The sequence below is a fragment of the Apteryx mantelli genome, chromosome 2 (assembly GCF_036417845.1).
Source record: "Apteryx mantelli isolate bAptMan1 chromosome 2, bAptMan1.hap1, whole genome shotgun sequence".
In the NCBI taxonomy this organism is placed as follows: Eukaryota; Metazoa; Chordata; class Aves; order Apterygiformes; family Apterygidae; genus Apteryx; species Apteryx mantelli.
In genome coordinates, this window is record NC_089979.1 from 152,194,562 (window position 1) to 152,217,674 (window position 23,113).

The following is a 23,113-nucleotide window of genomic DNA, read 5'->3' on the forward strand; positions in this document are numbered from 1 at the left end:
GGTTGCAAAGCATCCAGGTTTGTCTTGGATGACACTTAAATTGTGTGTTTCACCCAGCATCCAGAATGACCTATATTCTAAACATATGAACTCCAGGAATTTTAAAACATGCATTGAAGTTTCAGAAATAAATTTTCAAAATATGCATAATCTACAGTAATAGTCTAAGTTACTAAACATGCTAACAGAGTTACAAGAAATCATATTTAATGGCATTTTTCTTGTCAGGTTGCATTTTGAAAAAACTATACACCGTGCATTATCTACAGGTTTATAAAGTTATTGGAGTGATTTTTTTTAAATGAGGTGGCAACAATGCAAATCAGCTGTGTTGGCTGGAGAGGTCACAGTTTCAACTTACATGCTCAAGAATTATTGCCTTTGATTCAAAAAGAACTTGATTACGGAGCGCTTGTATGCGTGACAGTGCCGATGTGACGAGTACCCAGTTAACAGTGACCGCAAATACCATGTGATTATGATAAATTAGATCCTGTTAAAGCCAATAACAGAAACACGACATGCTAGAAATGAAAGAAAGCAAGCTCATGGGAGGAGAGAGCAGCTTTCAATTGGCAAAATCATGCGATGTACTGTTCTTAAGGACAACAAAGAACCTTGCTAAAAATTAGGCCATGTGAGCTGTCATTCCAGCCAAGTAACTAGTCTCTATAGTCTAATCAGCAATTCCTCAAAATAAAAGATACTGACACACATTGCAGTGAGTTGTACAGCAAAATCCCACTATCCATGGCTTTTTTTTTGGTTTGTGGTTTCAGAGTTTCCTCATCAATCATTTAACACCATGCCTCATTTTTTTGTCCTTCACTCTTGATTGACCTTGATAAGCAGTGGGCATCTGAGGAAGATGATGATGATGATGAAAATATGCTTCAGAAAGAATTCCTAAGGGCACTGTCTATAGTACTACTTTTCCTTTTTAATGTTGTTCCTAGCCAAGAAAATTTAAAATCGAGAGAAAACACACGGGCACACAGCAGCACATATAAAGCTCTAGTTACATACCCTATAAACTGATCTGCAGTGCAATTCATTTATGCAGTTAATCATAAGCTTGATTTACAAGTCTGAGGACAGGTATTGTCATTTGCTTATCCTACAATGGAAGTACTCTAACAGAAAACAGGACCAGAGGGAATCTCAAGGGGTCATAAAAATTCATACAACTACTTTGAGATCAGTTGTACCTAACAGCTTTGTGTTTGCTAATGATGTCTGCTCTGAAAGATCTTAACTGTATTTACCATTAGAAAATTTTTCCTAATAGCTAACTTTTTCTTTTGCTGTAAATTGATGTCCTAGCTTCTCATCCCATCCGGGAGGACAAATTATTCCCTTTGTGTTTGCAATACCCTCTTCAACATGAAATCTTAGGTATTTTCCCAAGTCCTCTTTAAGCTAAACCCAAGTTTTTTCAATCTTCCTTCATGGATCATGTTTTCCAGACCTCTGACCATTTCAGCTGCTCCTTTCTGGAATTTCTACATTCTACTTCTATTTAAGTAGTGACCTTATTTAATCTAGAATGAAGGAAAAGGAATAATCCAAATTATCTCTCCTGTTTATACATCCCTGGGTGGCATCTGTCTTTTTCTCACTGCTGCCTCACATTTTGTTTGCAATCCACTGATAATCACTACAGTAGCAAAACTAACGCTAATCCACGATACCCCATCCAGGTGTTATGCAGCTGATTATTATTATTCAAGTAGGATCTTAAACCACTAGAATGTTAAAGGTTAAAATAGCAATTAAGTGCATTTTTCATTTCCTTATTCATTCCCATTTGCAAATAGAATACTCTAACCTATTTCTTTATTTGTGGCTTTAACCCCTTAATAGCTTATCTTGTGAGATGCTGCTCTTTTTCCTTCCTTGATTTTTAAAAGCTAGATTTTTATATTTTAATACCTAAGTTTATTTTATTTAGCTGTTATCACAGAAAAAGGACGCAAGAATAAGAAAATTATAGTCTCAAGAATATGAAAGCAAACGGTAACATGACTGAGACTAATATATTTTATTTTTGCAAGGTTAAGCAGAGCAGATTAAATACTGGCTACCACCCCACTTATTCCTTGCAGAGTTTCTTAAAATGTTTATTTTTCTATAAGAAACACTTTTCACTTTGAATTCATTGTTCCTTACACAATAAAATAAAGCTGCTATTATGAGATTTCACAGACTTCATTCAAATGCACTTTTTTTTTGTTAGTAATAAGAAAAAGTTTTGATGACTTTGCTTATAGGAAGAGGGTCCCTAGGTAGACAGAGGAAGTTCAGACCAAAGCCAAACAAGTTGCATTTGCTCCAAAATAAACTTTTCTGCCCCTTTAGAGCCAAACAGCTACTGTATACAGTATTTCCAAAATTGTTTTTCTGTACTTTTAACCCCATTTCTAAAGGAAGGAGGATCAGAAAAACGGCAAATTTGAATGAAGCTATCCTCTTGTTTGAGCTAAGGACATGAAGTCCTTGAAACAGAAATCTATTTTTATCGTTAAAAAAGGGAACACAACACCATCAACCCTTTTCTCCTTTGAAACCAGCAGTCTTCAAACTGGAATCCATGGATGCTGAGAGGTCCCTGGAATCTTAATGCACTGCCATTCAGAAATACATTTTCAAGTGGAACAAAATTTGAACAGTAAACCTATCAACTGCCAATTTGAAATTACTAAAATAAAAGTATACCAACCATCCTCTCCAAAAGTATACCTCACCCATATTAAAAAAACCCTTGAATTCAGTAAAAATTTAAGGAAAATTTTTCAAAAAAGCAGTATTGCCACTGGGAACTCAGTTAGGATTCTAATTCATAAACTGCTCTTTCAAATTTATTGCTTTTCACCCTTCTGTCTATATACTCCCATTCATGGGCAATCCTCTCCCTCATCCCCAGTATCTACTATAATTTTAATAATCACCGCTTTTTAAATGAAGGATTTAGATTTAAATGAAACACAGGATTTTGGGTGGGCTCACACAAGCACCTATTTCCCCCTCTTACCTTCATTAAGGCAATGATTAGGATTTGACATTCACACTGGAAGAGACCAAATCTTTCATTAAAGATGAATTACATCTCTCTTTCTCTACATAATTTAGCTTTCTACATTCATGGTGCATGAATGATCCGAGGAGATACTTCTGTGCAGTACTGCAAAATTAGCAAATTGATCGCATGTATAATAAATCTATCAAAGTCATATACAAAGATTACAAATTAAAATGGTGGTAATACTCAAGATTATGGTATCATTTTTATCCAAAAGATTTCAGAGCACATTACCAAAGAAACTAAGCAGCAGTTTCATCATCAGATCTAAAAGGAAGATGAGGACTAATTATGGCCACAAAATGACTAGCTTAATTTTCAAAGCACAACTACTAAACTGACTTCTAATTAGAAAGAAATTATTGTAACCTTAAAATTTTTGGCCTTCTAACTACTGATAGTGAGATACTTATGAACACATAGCAATATTTTCCATATGTGATTCTGACATTTCCATCAGCTGACCACTGCTTTTCTTTTATATAGCATTAATCCAGCCATCAACTGAAATCTTGCCTAGCTTCTGTGGAACCTGGAGCTACCTTGCTAGTGAATGTTCTCTTCACACTTCCGCCTCTCTTGGACAGCTAGCATTACAGCATTTTCCGTAATGGAGAGGCTGCAGAAATGACACCATTATTTTTCAAGTACGTAAACAGGACAAGAAAATAAGAGGAGGCAACATCAGCTTCCCAAGCCTCATTCTGGAAGTCACTTCCTCTTTGTTTAAGATTTAAGGAGCCCAGGAAATATATTCATAGACAGCCCAGGGGAGAAGAATCTGGGCTTTAATATCCAAAGATCTGATTTGCTTACAGGGAAGTGCCAAGTGGCAATACTGTACGAAGAAATTTTTGACAGATTGAAGTATTCCCCATTTAGCTTCTGAAGAGAGGCTGCCTATTGCAGGCTACGAAAGGAAGCCTACCTTCAAGAGGCGATCAAAAAACCGGGGGTGCTTCACTGCTTCGCACGTGCCCGGTGCTCCCTGAGAGGAAAGGGCTAGCTGAGGCGGGGGCCGGTGGCCGCCTGCTCGGGCAGAGATCGGGGAGCCTGTGCAACTCCATCTCCCAGCTCAGTACTGACTGTCCTTCCAACAGCCACAGCAGGCGCGTCTGCTACGTTACCACAGGTACTTAAAGTTACTCCCCCCTTCCTGAAAATATCAGAGTAGAAACGATCAGAACGAGACTTCTCAACACATACATATTTCTACTGGGATTCTCAGCCGTATCTGTATAGATAATTTCTTTCTTCCAAGATTTCTAATCCATGCCTTACCTCCTCTCTTCCGTACGAGGACCTTGCCCCTGTCGCCCTCTTTCTACGCCGGTTTGTTTGTTTCTCAGCGGACTTTTTTACCTCCTGTTTAGAGTTTTTCCATTATGCTCTCTGACATAATTCTCCTATAAACAGCATGTCTTTTAAAGTTACTTTTAAAATATACTTTTACTTAAGGAATTCTTCATGCAAGCAAGCAAGACATCGCAATTTCCACTGCAGCCCTTCAGTTTTGAGAAACAGTACTCAGTAAAATTGCCCAGAAAGTAATTTAATACAGATGGAAATAATCCCTACAGCAACCACCAAACAGCTGATGTTTTCACAGTGATTCTAAACACAAAACTAGAGAAAAACTGTTATTTCATTCAAGAAACTAATGAACTTATATTGAACAGAAAAAAAGAAATATATATGTCTACAGTATTTCAACCCCACATTCCAACAAAACCCTTTTTTTTCCTTTTCTTTTTTTTTTTTAAGGAAATCTTTCATTTTTTTCCCATTAAATACAGTCTTAATACTTCTTTTTAGGTATGATCTCATTTTACATGTTAGTGCAACAAAGGCAAGTCACTTGCAGACTATGTGCCTAACTAATTTGAATTATTACTAAGATTAACACAGTAGAACTGAAAAAAACCTTTGAGTTTTGATATTTGCTAGATTTTAAGAAATTTAAAGGTTTCCTTAGATTTATCACAAACTATTTTTTAATAGCACAAGTATAATATTACTGTTCTGATATGCCCCAAGGTGAGAAGCACTCTTGCTGTGTCTTTAAAGATTTTAATGAATTTGAGGGGAAGGGAGGTTTCTTTTAGAAAGGTCAACTTCCTTTAATACAGAATAACCTAACCATTCTCAAACTTATAATAAAAAAGGATTTGAATATTTCAAAGGAAATTTTTGATCTCTTTTTAAAGAGGAAAAATAATGACACTACTTATCATAAACTAAAAAAGGAAAGAAACACACTGAATGCAGCTAAAATGGAAAGAACAAAAAGGTCTTGTCAACAGGGAAGCTATCATTGGAAGCTATTATTATCTGAAGTCCTTCTAAGCACAAAATATCCCAGGAACAATGTAATCTTATTTCTGGGAGAGCAGGAAAACAGCAATCCTGGACATTGAAGGATTTGCTTTCAAATTTGATTATCTAATTCAGCAAATTAAAAAAACAAACAAACCCAGTATTCCATTATTTCCTACTGCTGATAGGTTGATTACCAAAGAAAGTGCCATAGAGTGAATGCAAACATAAATTTACAATACTTTCTGTGCCAATGTTAATACTAATTCATGTTAAATTATTCCCAGAGTCAGAGGACTGAAGAGGTAACTTGCCAAGAATATGGAGATAGCATTTGAAAAAAATAAAAAAACCTCAAGAAAATCAAAAGCAGCACCTTCTTCCAAGTGACGAAGCTATCATGACATGTTTTAAATGAACTCCTGTATGGTCCTACTTTGTCCAGTAACTGCACTTGAAGAAGCAGCTATAAAGTGAGCCATAACTGACAGATGACAGCTATCTTTGGAAATGCGCAAAGAACGGGAAGCAGCACTGCATGGTAAGAGCGGGTTGTTTCAAATTCACTGCTAACACCTTTCTTTCAAGGCTAAGTTCAAGATTTCACTGAGATGCTAGAGATAAAACAAATATGTGTCTGTATTTAATACTTTTCTTCATGAAGGCCTCGTCCATTCCTTCAAAAAACACTGAAAGCTATATAAACACGAAAAGGTTTTCTTTTGCCTAAAAGCATGTTTTACTTGTAAACAATTTGCTTTGCAATCTTTTCTCCTACTAGTATTTTTAAACACTCATCACAAGTTTGAATTGAGATCTTTACTTATATGTCATTACACAGAATATAATTTCCAATCATTTTACCAGAAGTAAATAACTTCCATTCTTTGCTTAACAAAAGAAATCTAAAAGAAAGACCTTTCTTAACTCTGCTCAGTACGTAAACAGTCCAATGTGACTGAATGCTAAGCTGTTCTTCCAGCTGTCAGACAGATTCTCAAACTCCATTCTCTACATAGCTAAGATTATATAGAGATCCTGATTAAAACATTAATCAAAGAAAACAGACAAAAAGCCTAGGATTCTCTGCAAACAGACTGCGAAACCTTGGCATTGACTTGTGCTTTTTCACTTTCTCTATTCAGGCAGAGCTACTAAATTTAAATATTGGAGAGTTTGGTTTATTCCTGCTTAGTATAGTAAACACCATTCTTACAGTCCTCTGCTCAATGCACGTTAGTCCTAGCTCCAAAACAATTCAGCTTCACCGAGTTCCTTATACTTACGAGATCATTTCTGTACAGTTCAGTGATGCAGAATTAACCCATCCAAAACCTAGAAAACTTTAATCACAGACAGGGACAGATATCCTTCAACTGAGTTAGAATTTTATATATATACATATGCACATATATATATATATATATATATAAAAATATATATATATATTTATATATTTATTTATCAATTAGCACCATCTAGTGGGGTCTGTACAATCTATGCAATATGAGAAATAAGTAGCTCACTAGTAAGATTTTTCTTTAAAATCCTGCACAACATGTTATGATACAGCACAGGTCCAGTAATTAATAAAATTCAATTAAAAAAAGTTTTCTTGTTTTATTTCATAACATTAAGATTATGTTACTCTATTAATTACATTTTAAGAAAAAATGCTGGCAGTACAAGCTGCATGTATGTACACGTGAAAATTTACTAACAGGAAGAAAAAAATTGTTTACACATTCATACGCATGCAAAACACAATTACAATTTAGTTACTATTTTATATTTTGATTCCTACGTTCCCCTATCACAAAGCATAAGAAAAATCCTCCAATCTTTAAAAGAAGATACTTCAAAACACGCAAAAAATGAAAAAAAAAAATCCTTTTATATAAGGAATACCAAGGCCTCCATTATCAGAGCTTATAGCTAATTTATACTGACAGAATATGACAATTTATGCTGCAGACAAAACTTTTGTTAAAAACAGATCAAAACGCCACAAACACTGGATCATAACCCAAAATACTAATAAAATTACAGATAAAATCCTTTTGAAATTTTCAAATAAATTCATTTAAAAGAGGTCACCTACATTAAAAACAGATACTAAAAACTAATGATGCTTATCTATCCCACTTCTCAAATATAAAATCTACAAGTTGCTTTTCTAGTCAGTTTTATCTTAAAAATTGTACAGACTCAAGTCCTGTTGTAAGTAATGCTGCAGAATTTAAGTGCAACAGCCAACAGCAGTAGCCCCCCCCCCCCCCCCCCTCCAATCAACCAGCAGCAAGAAAGCCTCGCAAATAAAAAGCAGCGGCACATAGGGGTACTTCAGTGCAACACTGCAAAAGGATAGGCAGAGTCTCCAACAGCCTCTACCAACAGGTAAGCGAAAACACTGTTGTTCCCTTCTCCCTGTGCCTGCTTACAGGCCAGGTTAAAAACAAAACACAAACAATTTATCATGAAAATTAAATGTGTGCTTTCGAGTACTAGGACAAGTCACAAGTGTGACTTGCTTAAGCACTTGCTTAAATGGCCCTTAAGAAATCTGCTGCGAAACTACGAGGCACTCCATAAGGGACAGTCAAGGACAATCTTCTGTTCTTCCCTATTATACTTGGCACTAGGTGAAAGTAAATTGGTTTTGTTCCTGGGAAAAAATGTTAAATGTGGTAAAAATTCAGAAAAATAGAGAAATATAGAGAAAATATGTAAATATGGGAAAAAATTAAGAGCAATAAAAACCAGCAATGGAAGGCTTGTAACAAGTACTTTAGAAGTCCCAGAACATAAGAAGATGAGGCCTGCACAGTATGCTCAGGTGTCAGGGTACAAACAATTTATTCAAGCTAAATGGAAATGAAAATAAAGAGATTCTAATAAATGAGTTAATATCAACAAGTAAGATTTATAATAAAAATAAAGATGAAGACAGCAGCTGAATTTTATTTAAAAAGATAGAGATGTGTTAGGAGTAAAATGTCCCAAAGAAGTACAATGAGATAATTACCATAATTTTAATGGATACAAATAATTTTCAACCTTCCCTGCAGAGGATGGAGAAACACCAATACTGAAGTGGAATGTGTGCTGTGGGATAAAGAGAAATATGAAAAATGACGACACAATACAAAAAAAAAATGCAGTAATTTAGAAGAGATTTAATATTCTTTCTCTGCTTGAAAAATCTTCTGTTATATCTGTGCATCAAGGCTATAAGACCTAAGCTAATAAAAATATGAACTTGTTTTCCTAAGAAAAGCTTTTCCTCTCCCCATTTATATTCCCACTATTTCCTCCATCATTTGTTGGATGACACACATGACACTTCTACATTCCTTTTCTGATCACTCCAGCACAGTGTTATTTTACTTTTTCTTAAAAATAATTGCACTTCAGGCTTTCATGTTAAACCATCCAAATACACAAACCCATTTTACATGCAGCTTCAAAAAACCAAATATATTAATTGCTTTTTATATTGGAGCCAGTAACACAACACCTTTCTTTAGAGGTGTACAAAATTACAGCTATGTCATATCTTTAAATTATGGAGAGCAGGTAGATAACAGCAGAAATTGCCTGATGACAGAGGACAGGACAGAAACAAAGATAGTGGAAGTGCATTGACACTCCTACTATTATGAAATAGAATATAAGGACAAGGTTAGCAATTATATTTTTCAAGAAATAAGGATCTATGAAAATGCAGACCAGTGATACAAAAAGTATCAAGTACTGGAATGCCAAGAGATTTCCTGATAGTTTTCAATCAGAAACTCTCTCCCTTCCCTTCTTCCCCCCCCGCCTTTTTTTTTTTTCCAAGTAGGATGCAATCAAAGCATTAGTGAGCATGACCTAGCCTAATTTACATTGCATATGCATGCTGAAAATCAGCAAAAATTTAAATAATATCAGAAAGTAGTAGTATTAAATCAGGTAATCATTTACAATACTATACCATAGACACTTCAAGGGTAAAGCAAGTTTTAACATTAACAAAAACAAAAGGCAAAACATTTACATCTATACTACGTGAAGATGTTAATTTACAGGCGACAGAAAAAGAAAGTACAAATGCTGATCTAGCTTAGCTCAATTTAATTCCCTCAGCTCAAGTGAAATACACTGAAGTATTCTCTTAACTATATCCATTATTGGATCGTCCATCTCTACATATGAGAGGTTATTCTTACCTATATTTTTTTAAAGGTTTGGAAAGTCAGTGGATAAACTGAAATAAGTGGAAACTGGCACAGTATTCCCACAGAGAAGCCATGATAGAATAGTTATGAAAGACTTAAGAGGAATAATAAAAGGAGGACAAAAGCTCATATCACAAAGGGAATTAAAGAACTGGCATAGATTACAAATTCATTTAGCAGTATAAAAATAAATATAAAATGATCCGATCCAGTTCTAATAGGTTAAAAGAGCAATGCACACACTCAGAAAGACCAGAGGCAGAGCAGAAGCCAGGAAGATGTGATCAAGTCATAGCTCTTAGTCACTGGTTCTCTGATAAGCGAGAAGGAAGAGGAAAACATCACTTCACCTTTGAGAGAGGCCAGCAATAAAACTTGGGCAGATTATTAGTTAGAATTAGTTAGACATTGGCAAAAATAGGATGTTTTGAGATGAAAGAGCATAGGCACACAACTATAAATATCTTGTTGCTTGGCATGTGCTATGGTATGATCTGTAATCAGCCATTAATGACATACCAAACTTCAATATGAACAGCTTATTATTTCAGATACCAGATTAACATGATTACAACCATGGGTTACTGTTTTCCTAGAATATTTGAAACACTTGGAAATTCAAAATTGTACTATGATTTATGGTTTTATCCTGATTAAAGCTATGTACGTCTGTGGTGTCATTACTGGGTTATTTAATCATTAAATCTCAATAAAAATTGCTCTTTTCCATGAAACCCATTTTACAAAGGACATTAAAATTCAAGATACTTTATGAAAAGTATATCTGTATTAAAGGTAAAGCAGTAGTGAAGCTATTCACTACATAAACATTAGCATTTACAGCTGGCAGTTTTTCATTTTTTAACTCAAACTTCAATATAATTGAGCTAAAGTCATGTTTATGAATTAAGTGATATCATTGGCATGCATGCTGTGCAGGTTGTGATTTCTTTCAGAAGTCAACAGGAAAAGTTAGAAAGAGATACAGCAGACAATACAGACTTATTCTCCAGTGGACGAAATAAGAAGTCCCCCCCACCATCTCCACCACTCAGTAAATACAATGCCCTTCAGGAAGGGTCATACTGTACCTGAGCCACTGGAGGAGAAAAGAATGAGTGGCTCCAAGGCTCAGAAGTTCCTCCTCTTGGGAACAAGGCTTTCACTTTAGAGTTCCATGAGTCAGGACAGAGGAGGAAGGGAACAGGACGAAAATAAGAGGAAAAACAACCTCGGATTGAAGGGAAGAGCAGGAAGTGTCTACTTGGCTTCACATTCTCTGGAAGAAACAGTTCTGAAATAAAAATATCTCCTTGCTGACAAGCAGATGCATCAAAACACGTGTACTGATGCACCTAGTACAGTGAATGAAAGTGCAGATAATAAAATTAAAATAAGACTAAGAACTCGAATTCACTAGTCAAAATGGATTACTGTTTTATTCCTTTGCATCAGTTAACATTGGTAGGATCCAACTGGTGGGTGCTTGTGTATGTGTGAGAGATCTAAGTGCCAGCAACTGAAGAGAACAGGATGTTTTTATATTTCCCTAGTGAATTTAATTGTGTGTGTGTGTGTAGGTAAGGGTGTGTGTGTGCGCATGTGTGTGTAATTTGCTAGCAAAACTTAAGCTGGACCAGCCAGCAAGTAAGAGGAGACCTGCACCTGGAAGGACTCAAGGTGAGCCAGTGGCTGGGTAAAGGGTCCAGCATCCAGGCACGGATATTAGATGGATTTAGAGCCTGTGCTGATATCTGAGGGATCTGTGAATGTGGGTGTGCTTGTGACGAGAGAGAGAGAGAGAGAGAGAGAGAGAGAGAGAGAGAGAGTGTGTGTGTTCACTTCAATCCTGATGAGCTGGAGAGGAGGAACAGGACCAGACTCACCTGTATTTTTGTTTATGAGAGTGCTGTTGGTGTTTACGTGGGTGCTGGTAAAGGCACCACTCTGTCTGTGGTAGCCTTTGAGGCCAGCCACATTAGTTGAACGGGTGCTCAGCCTCACTGCTGGCTGAACCTGCAAGTGTAATCTACAGCAGCCACATCCATCGGACAGGGACTGAGAGACCTCCTCGATCTTAGAGAGCATTGGACTGGGCTCCTGCATTGGGAAAGAGGAATCCGTACAAACTGGAGTATGCTGGATTTGGCAACTCCCTTGAACTACAGCACTGAGGAGCTTTATAGAACTTTGTTCAGTCACCTAAAACTGAGTTATTCTATTTTGTTACATGTGAACTAGACGAGAGATCTTTTGCCCTAGAAACTTATATGGCCCATATTAGCATAGCATACAAATCTATCATCTTTTATACACTTACTGTCTTAACACCTCTAAGAGGCAAGGAGTTAGTGCCATTCTCATTTAGTAGATGAGAAACAGATGTGGCACAGTAAGTAAATGAACCCAAAATGTCTGTGTCAACACTAAAACCATAAAATGAACGAAGATCTACCATCAAATGGCACTGAAAAAGCACTTGTAAAACTACTCACTATTGGAGATGAAGTCTGCACTCTAAAAACTGCCCCAAAATTTGCTTTGTGACTTTGAGTGAAATCTTTCAATCATCACCAGTTATGGGAAATGAAAATATGTCATCTTAATCCCTTTTTATAAAAAGGACATTGTGAAAAATACTAGGACGTGATAAAAAATGTAAGGGCCCTTATCGCCTAAATAAGAAACATGGCTGAGGAAAAACTGGGTATACGAACATAATACATGCATGTGCAACTCTAAATAGCCCACTCTGAAGCATCAGTGTTTCTTAAAAACAAATTCAAGACAGCTCTAACTTTAGACAATTGAATGTTTTTGAAACTGTCACTGTAGGACAGGAATAGCAAACATACCTAGGACAGAATAGGCAAGGTATGGCCAGGCACTCAGTCTTCCATCATACATACCTTAGGGCAGCTCAGCTGGAGCAAGAAGGTGTGAAACACTTCTCTCCGCAGCACGGAAACAAATGCGTCACCACAGCGAAGACTGCTGTGTCAAAGTGAAGCCGTACATTACGGTTTTGCTATTGCATTGAAGGCATGGTCAAGTTATAGTAATTGTAAATTACTCATCCTTGATTTGCACAGACAAGTAAGCCCCCCCACACACACTTTTTTTTTTTTAATCTCATTCCTCCAGCACCTCGTTGGATACTCTGCAGTGACTGGGCACCACATGGATAGCACAAATACGGTAAGTGCTCACATGTTGTAGCTTTCAACTAAATGTGACTTATGTCTGAAGTGAACTTCCACTAACATCACCACACCTGCAAAGTGAACACTGGCTTCTACAAAGATACACAGAAATGACTATTAGAAAAACAAACTGCGGTTAAGAAAACTGCTATTTTTAACAATGCTATCTGCAAAGTTAAAGCAGTAGTGCACATGTGGCATACTACTTTGCTCTCTTCTTCCCATGCTCCAAAAACAGAAGAAGAATCACAGTATAGAAGACTGAAAAATATAAAAAAATTGTGCTTAAGAGGTCACAGAAGAAAGCAAGCCACAGGGAACAGAAAAAGGAGACTACACATATTACTGAGCATTACAAATTGACTTCAAGAGGATTAGCTGGAGAAAGGATATAACCAAGATTTGTAAAGAAAGAAAGAAGGATAAACCTAAGCATTAACAAAACATGCTGGTAGGAAAAACAGGGATGGCACCTCTTTAACATGCATTCTTATTCAGTCTTATATTAATTTCCATGTTTCAAAACTATTTTATAGCTGAGATCCCCTCCTTCTTAGCTGTTACAATGGTTTTGCAGTGCAGAGGCTGGTTTGGGTAGTAAAGACTTTCTGTTCTTAAAATGAAAATAGTCCAAGACAGTAATAAAACAATTTTTAAAACAATCCCTCACATGTCCTCCTGTAGGACATAATTTTCCTTGTCCACCACAAAAATGACTTCTGGTCCAGAGAAAAAGAACACTGTAGAAAAACAGTTTAAAATGACATTATCCTTGCATGTCTTGGATGTATCAGACTTATTATCAAGCAGCTTAAGAGGCCTTTCTTTGGCCTCAGTACCATACACAAAAAATGTATCACTTTGGTTAAATACATACTGTACAACCTTCATAAGACAAAAAAAAAATAAAAAAAAAAATAAAAATCTGGGTATGAACACAGATTTGGGTTCTAAAACTTCTCTTCCAACTGCTGCACAAGTTTTGTCACCAGGTCGGTATATTGCCCCCTCTGTAACACTGAAATTACAAACTATTTATCTCAGAAGGATTTAGATTTACTTCTTAATGCCCACTTTTGGCTGGATTTCTGCTACTCTTTGGAGGTTTCCCAGCAGAAACTTTAAATCAATTACTACTGATCCAAAAAAAAATGCCTCCGTCTGGATTTTAACCTAAACAAAAGCTTTTTCACATTCCAAAGCACTGATTAATTCACTAGTTTCAAGTAATAGTCATAGACCAACATTTCACGTCTCTTATTTAATAAGCTTATTTGTTTTATTTTTCTTTTCAAAGGTTTGTTGGTACACCATACCTGTAGAGACTCTATTATCTAACTCAACTTCTACCACTCTATGAGATTAAACTGTCAACAAGCCAACTTAATTGCTACTTTGGAAACTGATCTTGGATTTTTTATTATTAACAACAAACTGGGCTGAAAGAAAGAGATGATGACAGAACAGGACTTCCTTATAAAAATCTAGACAAAAATTAGTAAGTCTTTACTATTAAACATATTAGCAGCTCTGATGTAGAAACTGCAAGACCCTGGAGATACCAAGCTTCAAAATTTTGGACAAAAAAGCTAATAGTAGATATCTAGCCCAAACTTCTCCTAAGAAGTACAAAATGAAAACATATTAAAAAAATACAAACAAGAATTTACCATAGTAGAACCTATTTAATACATTTCAGGACAAACCAGGATTTATGCAGTTTATTTGCTAGTAAACCATCTGCTAGATACATATATAACACAAATACTTCTAGTTGCATCATCACATATGATCCATATTTTACAAGTGCACTTATACATCCATTTGGCACTAACTGGATGTGCATTTTATCACAAACAATTTATATCCTCCAAAGATATGCCTGACCACTTTTTCAATAAACTGGAGATACAGTTTTTCACTTTATTAAAGGCACAAATGAGCATGGGCAGGTATGTGTGATGAACACACACTGCAAAACAACTTTGTCTTTAATCAGGGAAGAAACACGCTGTTACATGTTACAACATGTGAAAAGCCTGGGGTTTTAGCTATGATTTAAAACAGAGATCTATTTTTATTTCGGTTATTTTTGCTTTCACCTGATGTACTACACTTTTATATAATGAGAGCACAAACAGGTGAAAGGGTTCAACATACACATCACCCCCAAATCTCAATATCAGAGGCAAGCTTCTGCTCAATGCCTGGCTGCCAGCTCCTTTTCCCTAATGTTTCCATGGAAACAATGTCAATCTGAGTAAAGTAAAGATCCTGCAGTATTTTCTATAAAACTTCAATTAACTTATTTTGACTAAAATGGTCACTGTTCCCATGGAAATTAAGTTTAAAGGCAGCTGATTCCCTCCAGCTAAGAGTGATCTCTCTACTCACAGATTTCAGTTGCTGGCTATTCAACAAGCCTCAAAAAAATCACTTTGGCTTCAGAAGTAATACTTGAAATTAATGTAATATTTCATAAGGAATAACACCTTACGTGCCACTTTTCTTGAAAGTGATAGTCATTATGGAAGCAAAGCTAGTCAATGTTTCAGTAGTAATTACTCCCAATACAAATGCAAACTGTTGTCAGTCATTTTCTTACACAGTCTTCTTTTTTCATTATCTTTCATCTTCAGAAAGCAGGAGCATGTGGCCAAGTTTATGTTTCAGTATACAAATTACACCATCACCCACAAATACTCCAGATAAGACCACTGAAATTCTGCCACTCCTCCATATATATTCTACACATACAACCCAAAAAGAAAATTTCAAAAATAAGCCTGATATTGAGCTTCCTCTTAAAAGTATGAGGGAAAAAAAAAGGAAAGGCCTTAAATTTTCTCCACACAGCTTTAGTACGTCTTCGTAGATTCAGGATCCTAGTACTGTCCATTTATATATAACTGATAGATACTTCTCTAGGGCTGAAGACATCCCATATTACGTATTTTTCCAATAGGCAAGGCTGTATCACACCTCTTTCAACAAGACCCTTAACAGTTCACAGCACAACGAATACATCTTCACAAAGTTAAGGTTTCCTAGATCTGTGATGATCTGGATTTTAAGGAACAGATTTTAATGACAAATAACTGTCACCTATTATCTAGTACAAAAATATTAAAGAATTAAACTGCAGTAAACTTCTTATCCCCTTGCCAAAAATGGTAAAACTTTTTACCTATGTACAATTGACCTCATGAGTGCATTGCCTGGACAGCCTGCAGCGCCAGGGTGATAGCTGTATTCAGAACACCTGCCTTTGGTAGCTTCGCACACTCTCCCTGACAGAAAGATGTAAACTCTAACGTATGAAGCAATCGTGCCCGATTCTCCTTTAAGCTTACTGAGCAAGTGTTTTTCACTGGCCATGAATTGTTACCAGCTGCCAGCCACCACACTCACACCTCCTCCTCCAGATGGCCACGCGGTAAATGCTTACTCACATGGCCTTTTTCTTCATTTTTTCCCATCTCCAAAGCAAACAGCACTTCAGACCTGCACAGGAATTTACAGAACTGCAGCCTATTCCCTCACCTGGGAGGCACAGCTTTTTAAAAATAAACATGGCTGAGAACCCAGCAGTAAAGAACCAGAAGGACTCTGAGTACCAAAGCAACATTTTAGTGAATGAGCTATCAGTTTCAATAATTCCTCCCACTCCAGGGTTGTCTATACAACTCTCCAATTCTACAACCCTTTCCCCAAAATCAAAATCCACTCACTCAATCTGAGGTTAGGTGCCACCCCTAGTCCACCAGTTCCCAGTCTCACATACTGACCCACACTTTCTCTCTTCTATTGCATTTTCCAGGCTTGCTGCTCTTGGACAACACAGAGCCCTTGAAGCTCCTCCCGGGGTAGTTGTTTATGGCTGCCCTGAGATCAGAAACCCTTTCTTTCACCATCCTCTTAACAGTGCAAACATACTAGCAGTCAAAGTCCCTCAGGAACAGACCCTGCTCTCTCCACCTTCTATATAACACAGTGCTTAACAGAAAAAAAGAGTATTTGTGACCTGCAGAAACAGAGTTTTCCAACAATAAATTATGAAGACTGTGTAAATATTAGATCTACAGAAAGCATACACGAAGAACATAGCAATCACAAAGTAGACAACTTCTGTGTGTTCAGCAAAAATATTTCATTAATAGTTTCTAACTTGAAATACAGAAGCAGTCAACATCATCATCATCTGGTTCAGCACAATGAGTTGTCACACATGACTTATCAGAACAATTCATATAGTCTTAAGTGTTTCCACTACATTATTTCCTGAGGGACATCCAAATGCGGGGATACTTGAGCACAGGCCCAGGCAGGATCATTCCCCAGCTGGTGCGTGACACGGGAGGTGACTGCCCACGACCTGTGCAGCACCTACCTGGATGCTGGTTGCAGAATGCCTGACACATTGCAGGATAGGCGACGCTGCACCATAAGACCCCTTCACGTGTCCCAGAATAAGCTGTGTAACTCTTTCCAGAGGAAAGGTTGGACAGTTACGAATTAGTCTAACTTCTAACATAAAACAGGCCATGAAAACTTGTTGAGATTGCCTGAATGCTGTGCTGTAGATGCAGACTCATTTATTCTACAAATTAAATGTTTGTGGGTTTTTTTGTGGTGTTTGTGCATAAAGATCTGAGTAAAAAACTGAAAGAGCATATATAAACTTGCCTATAAACTAGGCTTGTACCAGTCTAGACTGAAAGTTTAGCACACGATCTGCAGATTGTTGATTTTATCATTGTAAGCATGTGTCAAATCAATCCCTTTTGCTTTGCTCTAGTCAACTTATTTTTTGTAAATGCTATCTTTATTTTTCTCATTACCAATGTCAGGCTGGAAATGTCCACATTTTTATCTCAAATCTTCACACCAAAAATTTCCAATATTTCTACACAACAATGATAGCAAAATTTGGGCTAAGTGATCATATAATTGAATGAAGATGCCAAAGCAAATACATGAGGATACACCCTTGATTATTATTCTTGAAGATTAGGTTACTTAGAAAATGTTGTTAGTCATCTGCATGGACAAACATTAGCATATACGGAATAATGTTCTCAAAACTTCAAGCCAAGTGAAACCAATAGAAAATTTAGCACAAACTACAGTCTGCAGGGCCAGTTATTATGCAATTATAATGAAATCGGACTAGATTCAGCAAATATTACTTACTTTTTGCACTAGGCACTTTCTTTTCCAGTGCCACATGTTGTTTTTTGGATGCACAGTGTATGGCTCTTCCCTATCAAGAGGAATAGCAATAGAACTTGCTGCTGCTTTATTTCCATAATGAGATGTGCAGTACTGATGGAAGAACCATGCATTTTCTGGACTGGCCAAAACCAATCAGTAAACTGTAATTGGTTATGAAATAATTAGGTAGGAGCCCAACAGATAAGCTTACTCAATGCTTGAGCATTATATACACAACCAGAGTTGTTTAAGGCTATAGAGCAAGTAAAAACTTTGTCTTGGAGCAAAGTAGATAGTTAAACATGTATCCAGGGCACTTGTGCAAGCAAGCACACACAGAAATTTTTGAAGCTCCTCTAAAAGTAAGCTAAAAGAATAATTAGAACAGATCTGTATTTATCCCTTCTGTTCCTCTAAAAAATGTCCAACCAGTGTACATGTGTACTATTTCAGGCTTCGGCTAGGTTAGTATTCATAATTACCCTGAGGATCATCTCTTCATTGTCCTCTTCTATAAATTTCTGCACAATTACTAGGGTCTCTCCACATAAAAAGAAATGGAAGGTTGAAGATTTTTGGTAGAACTTAAAAGAGTCAGGTAATAAGACAAGGAAGTAACAAATGGAGCGAAGCAGAGACAAACTTTAAACATTCACTGTCCAGAGCCAGTTTTCTCTTCCAAACTGTCAACAATGGTTGTGGGTTCCCTCTTCTCCATACTTTGTAAACTAAAAGCTATTCAACAGATTCCTGTATTGAAAATAAGGAAAGCAAAAACAGTTGCATCAGTTTTTGCTGGTTTTACTTATACAATAGGAATTCACCATAGGGAACAATCCAGTATTTGCAGGGGAATGGACTGGATGATCTAATACAACTTTTCCATTTCTGACTTCTTAGAATAGCTCATGCTGATCCAAGTTCACAAAGAGATTTCTATCCAACAATACTGAATGAAGAGAACTCCAAGTCAAGTTTTTTGGCCTTTTTTTTTTTTTTAATATTAAGAGAGCCAGAGTAGCAAATCATATGCCATAGCATACAACTATAAAGAAAACACTGTGATTATAAAATATCCATTAAAACATACAGTATCTGTACAAAAAGTAGAAAGTTCATTTTATAATTAAAACGTTCACATAATTTGGAACGTTTTATCCCTTTTATAAACTTAGAAAAACAGCTCTTTGAAAGTGCCTCTTTAATATTTGCAACTATGAATCAGCTAAGGTAAGAAGATCGGTTTAGAAATTTTTATTAAGCAGTGTGTTTATCTTAAACAGAGAATTACTAGCGCATAATTAGTTGTATACCAATTTTCCTTTTCTTCTAATCTATGAAGTTTAAAACCCACACATACCAGAATCGAAACATGCTTGGCTCTAAGCTAGTGCTTCTTTCTATTACAAAATATCTGTCACCATTCTCTGCCTGAAGAATTAAAAACATTTGTCTTTGAAAATACAGTTGATTTTAAGAAACTATTGCTATGAAAAATGGCCTTTCAAGTAAGTCACCAAAACCCAGAAAGAAAGACTTGGCACTTCTGAAGCCTTATAACAGGGAAAAGTTATGGCAGACAGGATTCTTACTTCTGCTCTTACACTTGACCTCAAAAAAATCTATGGATTGACTTCTCTGAAACTTGAAAGGATACTGAATAATCCTTTAAAAATGTGTTAAAGGTCAAGCAAATATCATTAGCTTCAGATACAGTTAACCCTGTCTTGGGGCAGGGACGTGAACTAGGTAACCTTTTGAAAGCTGTTCATGTCCCATCTTCCACACCAGAATAACAGAGAAATCCAAGGGTGAGGTTCTAGAGCCTGAGAAAGCCCTGTGTCAGTCTGGATGCTCATAATAGGCTCAATTCGGATCTTACCATTCAAAGACACTGTCTTCTGAATGATATTAGTATGGTGTGGTAAAGAAAAAGTGCAACCAGCAAACACTAAAGATACAGTTTCAAGAATTAAGTCTATTTTAGAATAGGCTGAGACTCAATAGAACCTTAACAGAACTGCTCACAGGTTCAAAGTTACACATATGCTTAAAGCTCGCACCTAAAATCTACCAGATAAATAATAAAGATGGTTGGAATATTTCAGTGACTTCTTGTTGCAACTGCAACAAAGTGACCATTCATTGATCTTAAAAACTTTCTTTCTCAAGAAATCTTTTTCCTGAAATTTCTTGTCAAAATCAGAAAGAGCAATCCACTTTGCCTGCAACAACAAACAGCACAATAACAAGGGCACACAACTGCATGAGCCAGTAGGAGCGCTTGCTCTGCCAAAGTGAGAATACATTCAAGGTGAGTAAACTAGTTACTGGCCTGTTACCTTTTTGGTTTGGGGGGATGGGGAAAAAGGAGCAAGAGAGTAAAGAGAGTTTGAAAAGGTTTAGTTTTTGTCTCAGTCTAAGAACAAATGTTGAAAACTCAATGTTTCATAGATCCCTACTCATTTTCTAGCCAGCCTTCTTCTTTAATTCCTAACCCAGAAATAAAACTAGTTTAGCTGTGGATGTAACATTTTACTTAGATTCATGCTAATGTCAACCTATATTAGAAACACCAACTGGTATTCACCTTCTAGTGATCTTAGCAGCAGCCTGAACAGACAGCTAACGTAAAGCAGTAAGGAATCGCTGGGAATCACTGCACTTCAGAAACTTCGATGAATTGCTTCAGGTAAATAAGTATTGACAAGCACTGTTCCTCTGTTTTTGGTGTTTATGTATCTACTACCAGAGAGTACTTGTGTTTATTTTTATATATAAATTCTCAGCTAATTTGAAAATCATTTTGGCCATATATCAACAAAATTGTGTTTTCCCAGAATAAGATGGTTGAAAGAAGGGGAAAAGGTGACTTAAAATCTACATCAAAATATCTCAGGTCCTTCAGTTCTAAACCTCCTCTAGACCTATGACTGACAACTGTAACAAATTCTGCTGAATGATGTGCAAGTCTGGGTATATTCATGGCATGGGTTACTACCACCTACCGACTCTTCTGAGACCTCAGAATTTTCTTACAGCTTGAAATAGCTCTGTGCTAGAGGCTCACGACATACTTACCATTTTCTAGGAGTGGAACATTTTTAACCAGCTGATTGGTCCCATTTTTCTGCTATAAGCAATTTTAACATTATCGGGGTTGCTCTGCATACTCCCATGGCATGCTTTGATTTCTTGTTGCTGATCATTTTCATAGCAGGACACTTACTCAAGTATTCTTCCAAACTTATTTTAGGTCATACTTTAGTCCAACATATTTATGTGCAAAACACAATTTTCAATGGAGGCAAGCCAGTAAGAGAAACAGCTTACTAGAATTTCAGTTGACTTTGTTAAAGGAAATTATTTTAAATTAATGTGGCTACTGAACTGTTGCCATATTTGACCTCAGAAAATATATTCCTTCTAATTTTTGCTGTGAACATTTATTTATTTAAGCTAAACTCCAGGTCTTGAATGTTGACCATAAAGAAGTCTCAGATTTCCCGCTACTATTTCGTACTCTATTTTTCTAAACAAGGGCAAACAACATATGCTTGCTGCATTAGCATTATACTGCCAAAACATCACTCTTAAATGAAATCATCTATGTATTTTTGGTAGAATCTTATTTAACAACTTCCACCCCTGACAGAAACAGAGTTAAAACAAGGCTGTTTTGTTTTCACTGAGCAACAGTTTGATCACTGGTTTACTAGATGGCGCTCAAAACATTTTTTCATACGCTCTTCTTGAAGCAAATCTGACTTAAATGTGGTTTACCTTCACCAGTGAATGAAGGCTTTTTTCACCAAACATATCCCAGAGGAAGGTCAGGTCTTCCTGGCTGTCCACATGTGGCTGCAGCTGGGCTGGCAATGCAGCCAGCAGCTCATACAGACCTATAAAATGAAAATAAAACACAAAGTGTAATCTAGGGGTGATCTCATTAATTTCACTTAACAGTTCTGTGTAATTGGCTGCCTGGAGCATGTCATTTTAACTGAATAGCAAGTCTGGAGTATCCAGCCTAACATGAGCTTGTAGAACCAGAAGGAACATTTTTTAAAAATTGCTAAGAAGCAAGTATCAGCAGTGTACTTTGTACCTTGTCACAGTTGTCAAGCTTCTATATCCATATATATTTACACAAGGTTATACAGAAAATTCATAAAAGTTTTGAAAAAAAGGACAAAACCAGAAAAAAAAACATGCATTCCTTTGCTTAATCGTTATTCCATTTCCCTTGATGTTAGCCAAAGAGTGAAATGAGTCACGAATAGGAAAAACTTCCTTAAAAGAACAGAAACTGGATAGGGTGGTCCATTAAAAAAGGGTTCGTGGTTTCTCTAAATATTTCTTGCTAATATATTGCTTAATATTTTTTCTCTTGTGTCCAGCAGGAATCTATAGCAAGACAAAAGAAACTGCCCTGTTACACAGTATTAAATCTCAAAAAACAAAACCAGCGCGGTTTTCCCAGGCGCACACACGCGCACACAGACGTTATTTAAGTAGTATTTTTAATCTGCAGATTCTCCGTAGGGTTAAAGTGATTGCTGCTTGCAGGTATGTGTGGCAGCCCTTCCGAGCAGCCTCCGAGGGGCAGACAGTAGCGCAGTGTTCCACAGTAGCCTGCAGCGTAAAATATCCATCATGCACACAGGCCGTCAAGCTGCTGTCCAAGAAACGTAGCAACAGGGTTTGCAGCAGCTCTCTTTCGGGAGGTAACCTGGCATGAGCTGATATCAATTCATAGCACATGTTTAATTTTCCATTGGGATTACTTGGGGTAAAAAGGACAAAATGCCTTTTTCTCCTGTCTGCTGTCTACAAAAACACCAATAGTCTCCTGGGATCCAAAATACATGGTCCTGCTATTATTTTTAGTCTGAGTAAGTGCTGCTGTTCATCACAAGGACAGATTTACAAGATTTTCTACTAGTAAAGCACGTTATTGTAAGTTATAGGTTACCTATCATTATTATGCCTATTATCTCCCTAAAACTTATGATTTAAAATATTTATTAGTAAACATATTTTCACAGCTTTTCCAGGCATCATATATCCCTTTCGAAATT

The 23,113-nt window shown here is 36.6% G+C and overlaps 1 protein-coding gene across 7 annotated transcripts in view; it reads right to left on the reverse strand.

Annotated features, from left to right (window-relative positions):
• The window catches only part of MPP7 (MAGUK p55 scaffold protein 7), a 181,159-nt gene that overhangs the window by 96,260 nt on the left and 61,786 nt on the right, over positions 1–23,113 (reverse strand). For all 7 annotated transcript variants that reach the window (XR_010883523.1, XM_067291837.1, XM_067291841.1 and 4 more), the window contains one exon: positions 21,816–21,934. Coding sequence is in view for 6 of the 7 variants with exons in the window: in XM_067291837.1 (XP_067147938.1) it covers positions 21,816–21,934 (119 nt within the window). In the remaining variant the exon portion in view is untranslated. The remainder of the gene's footprint in view (positions 1–21,815; positions 21,935–23,113) is intronic.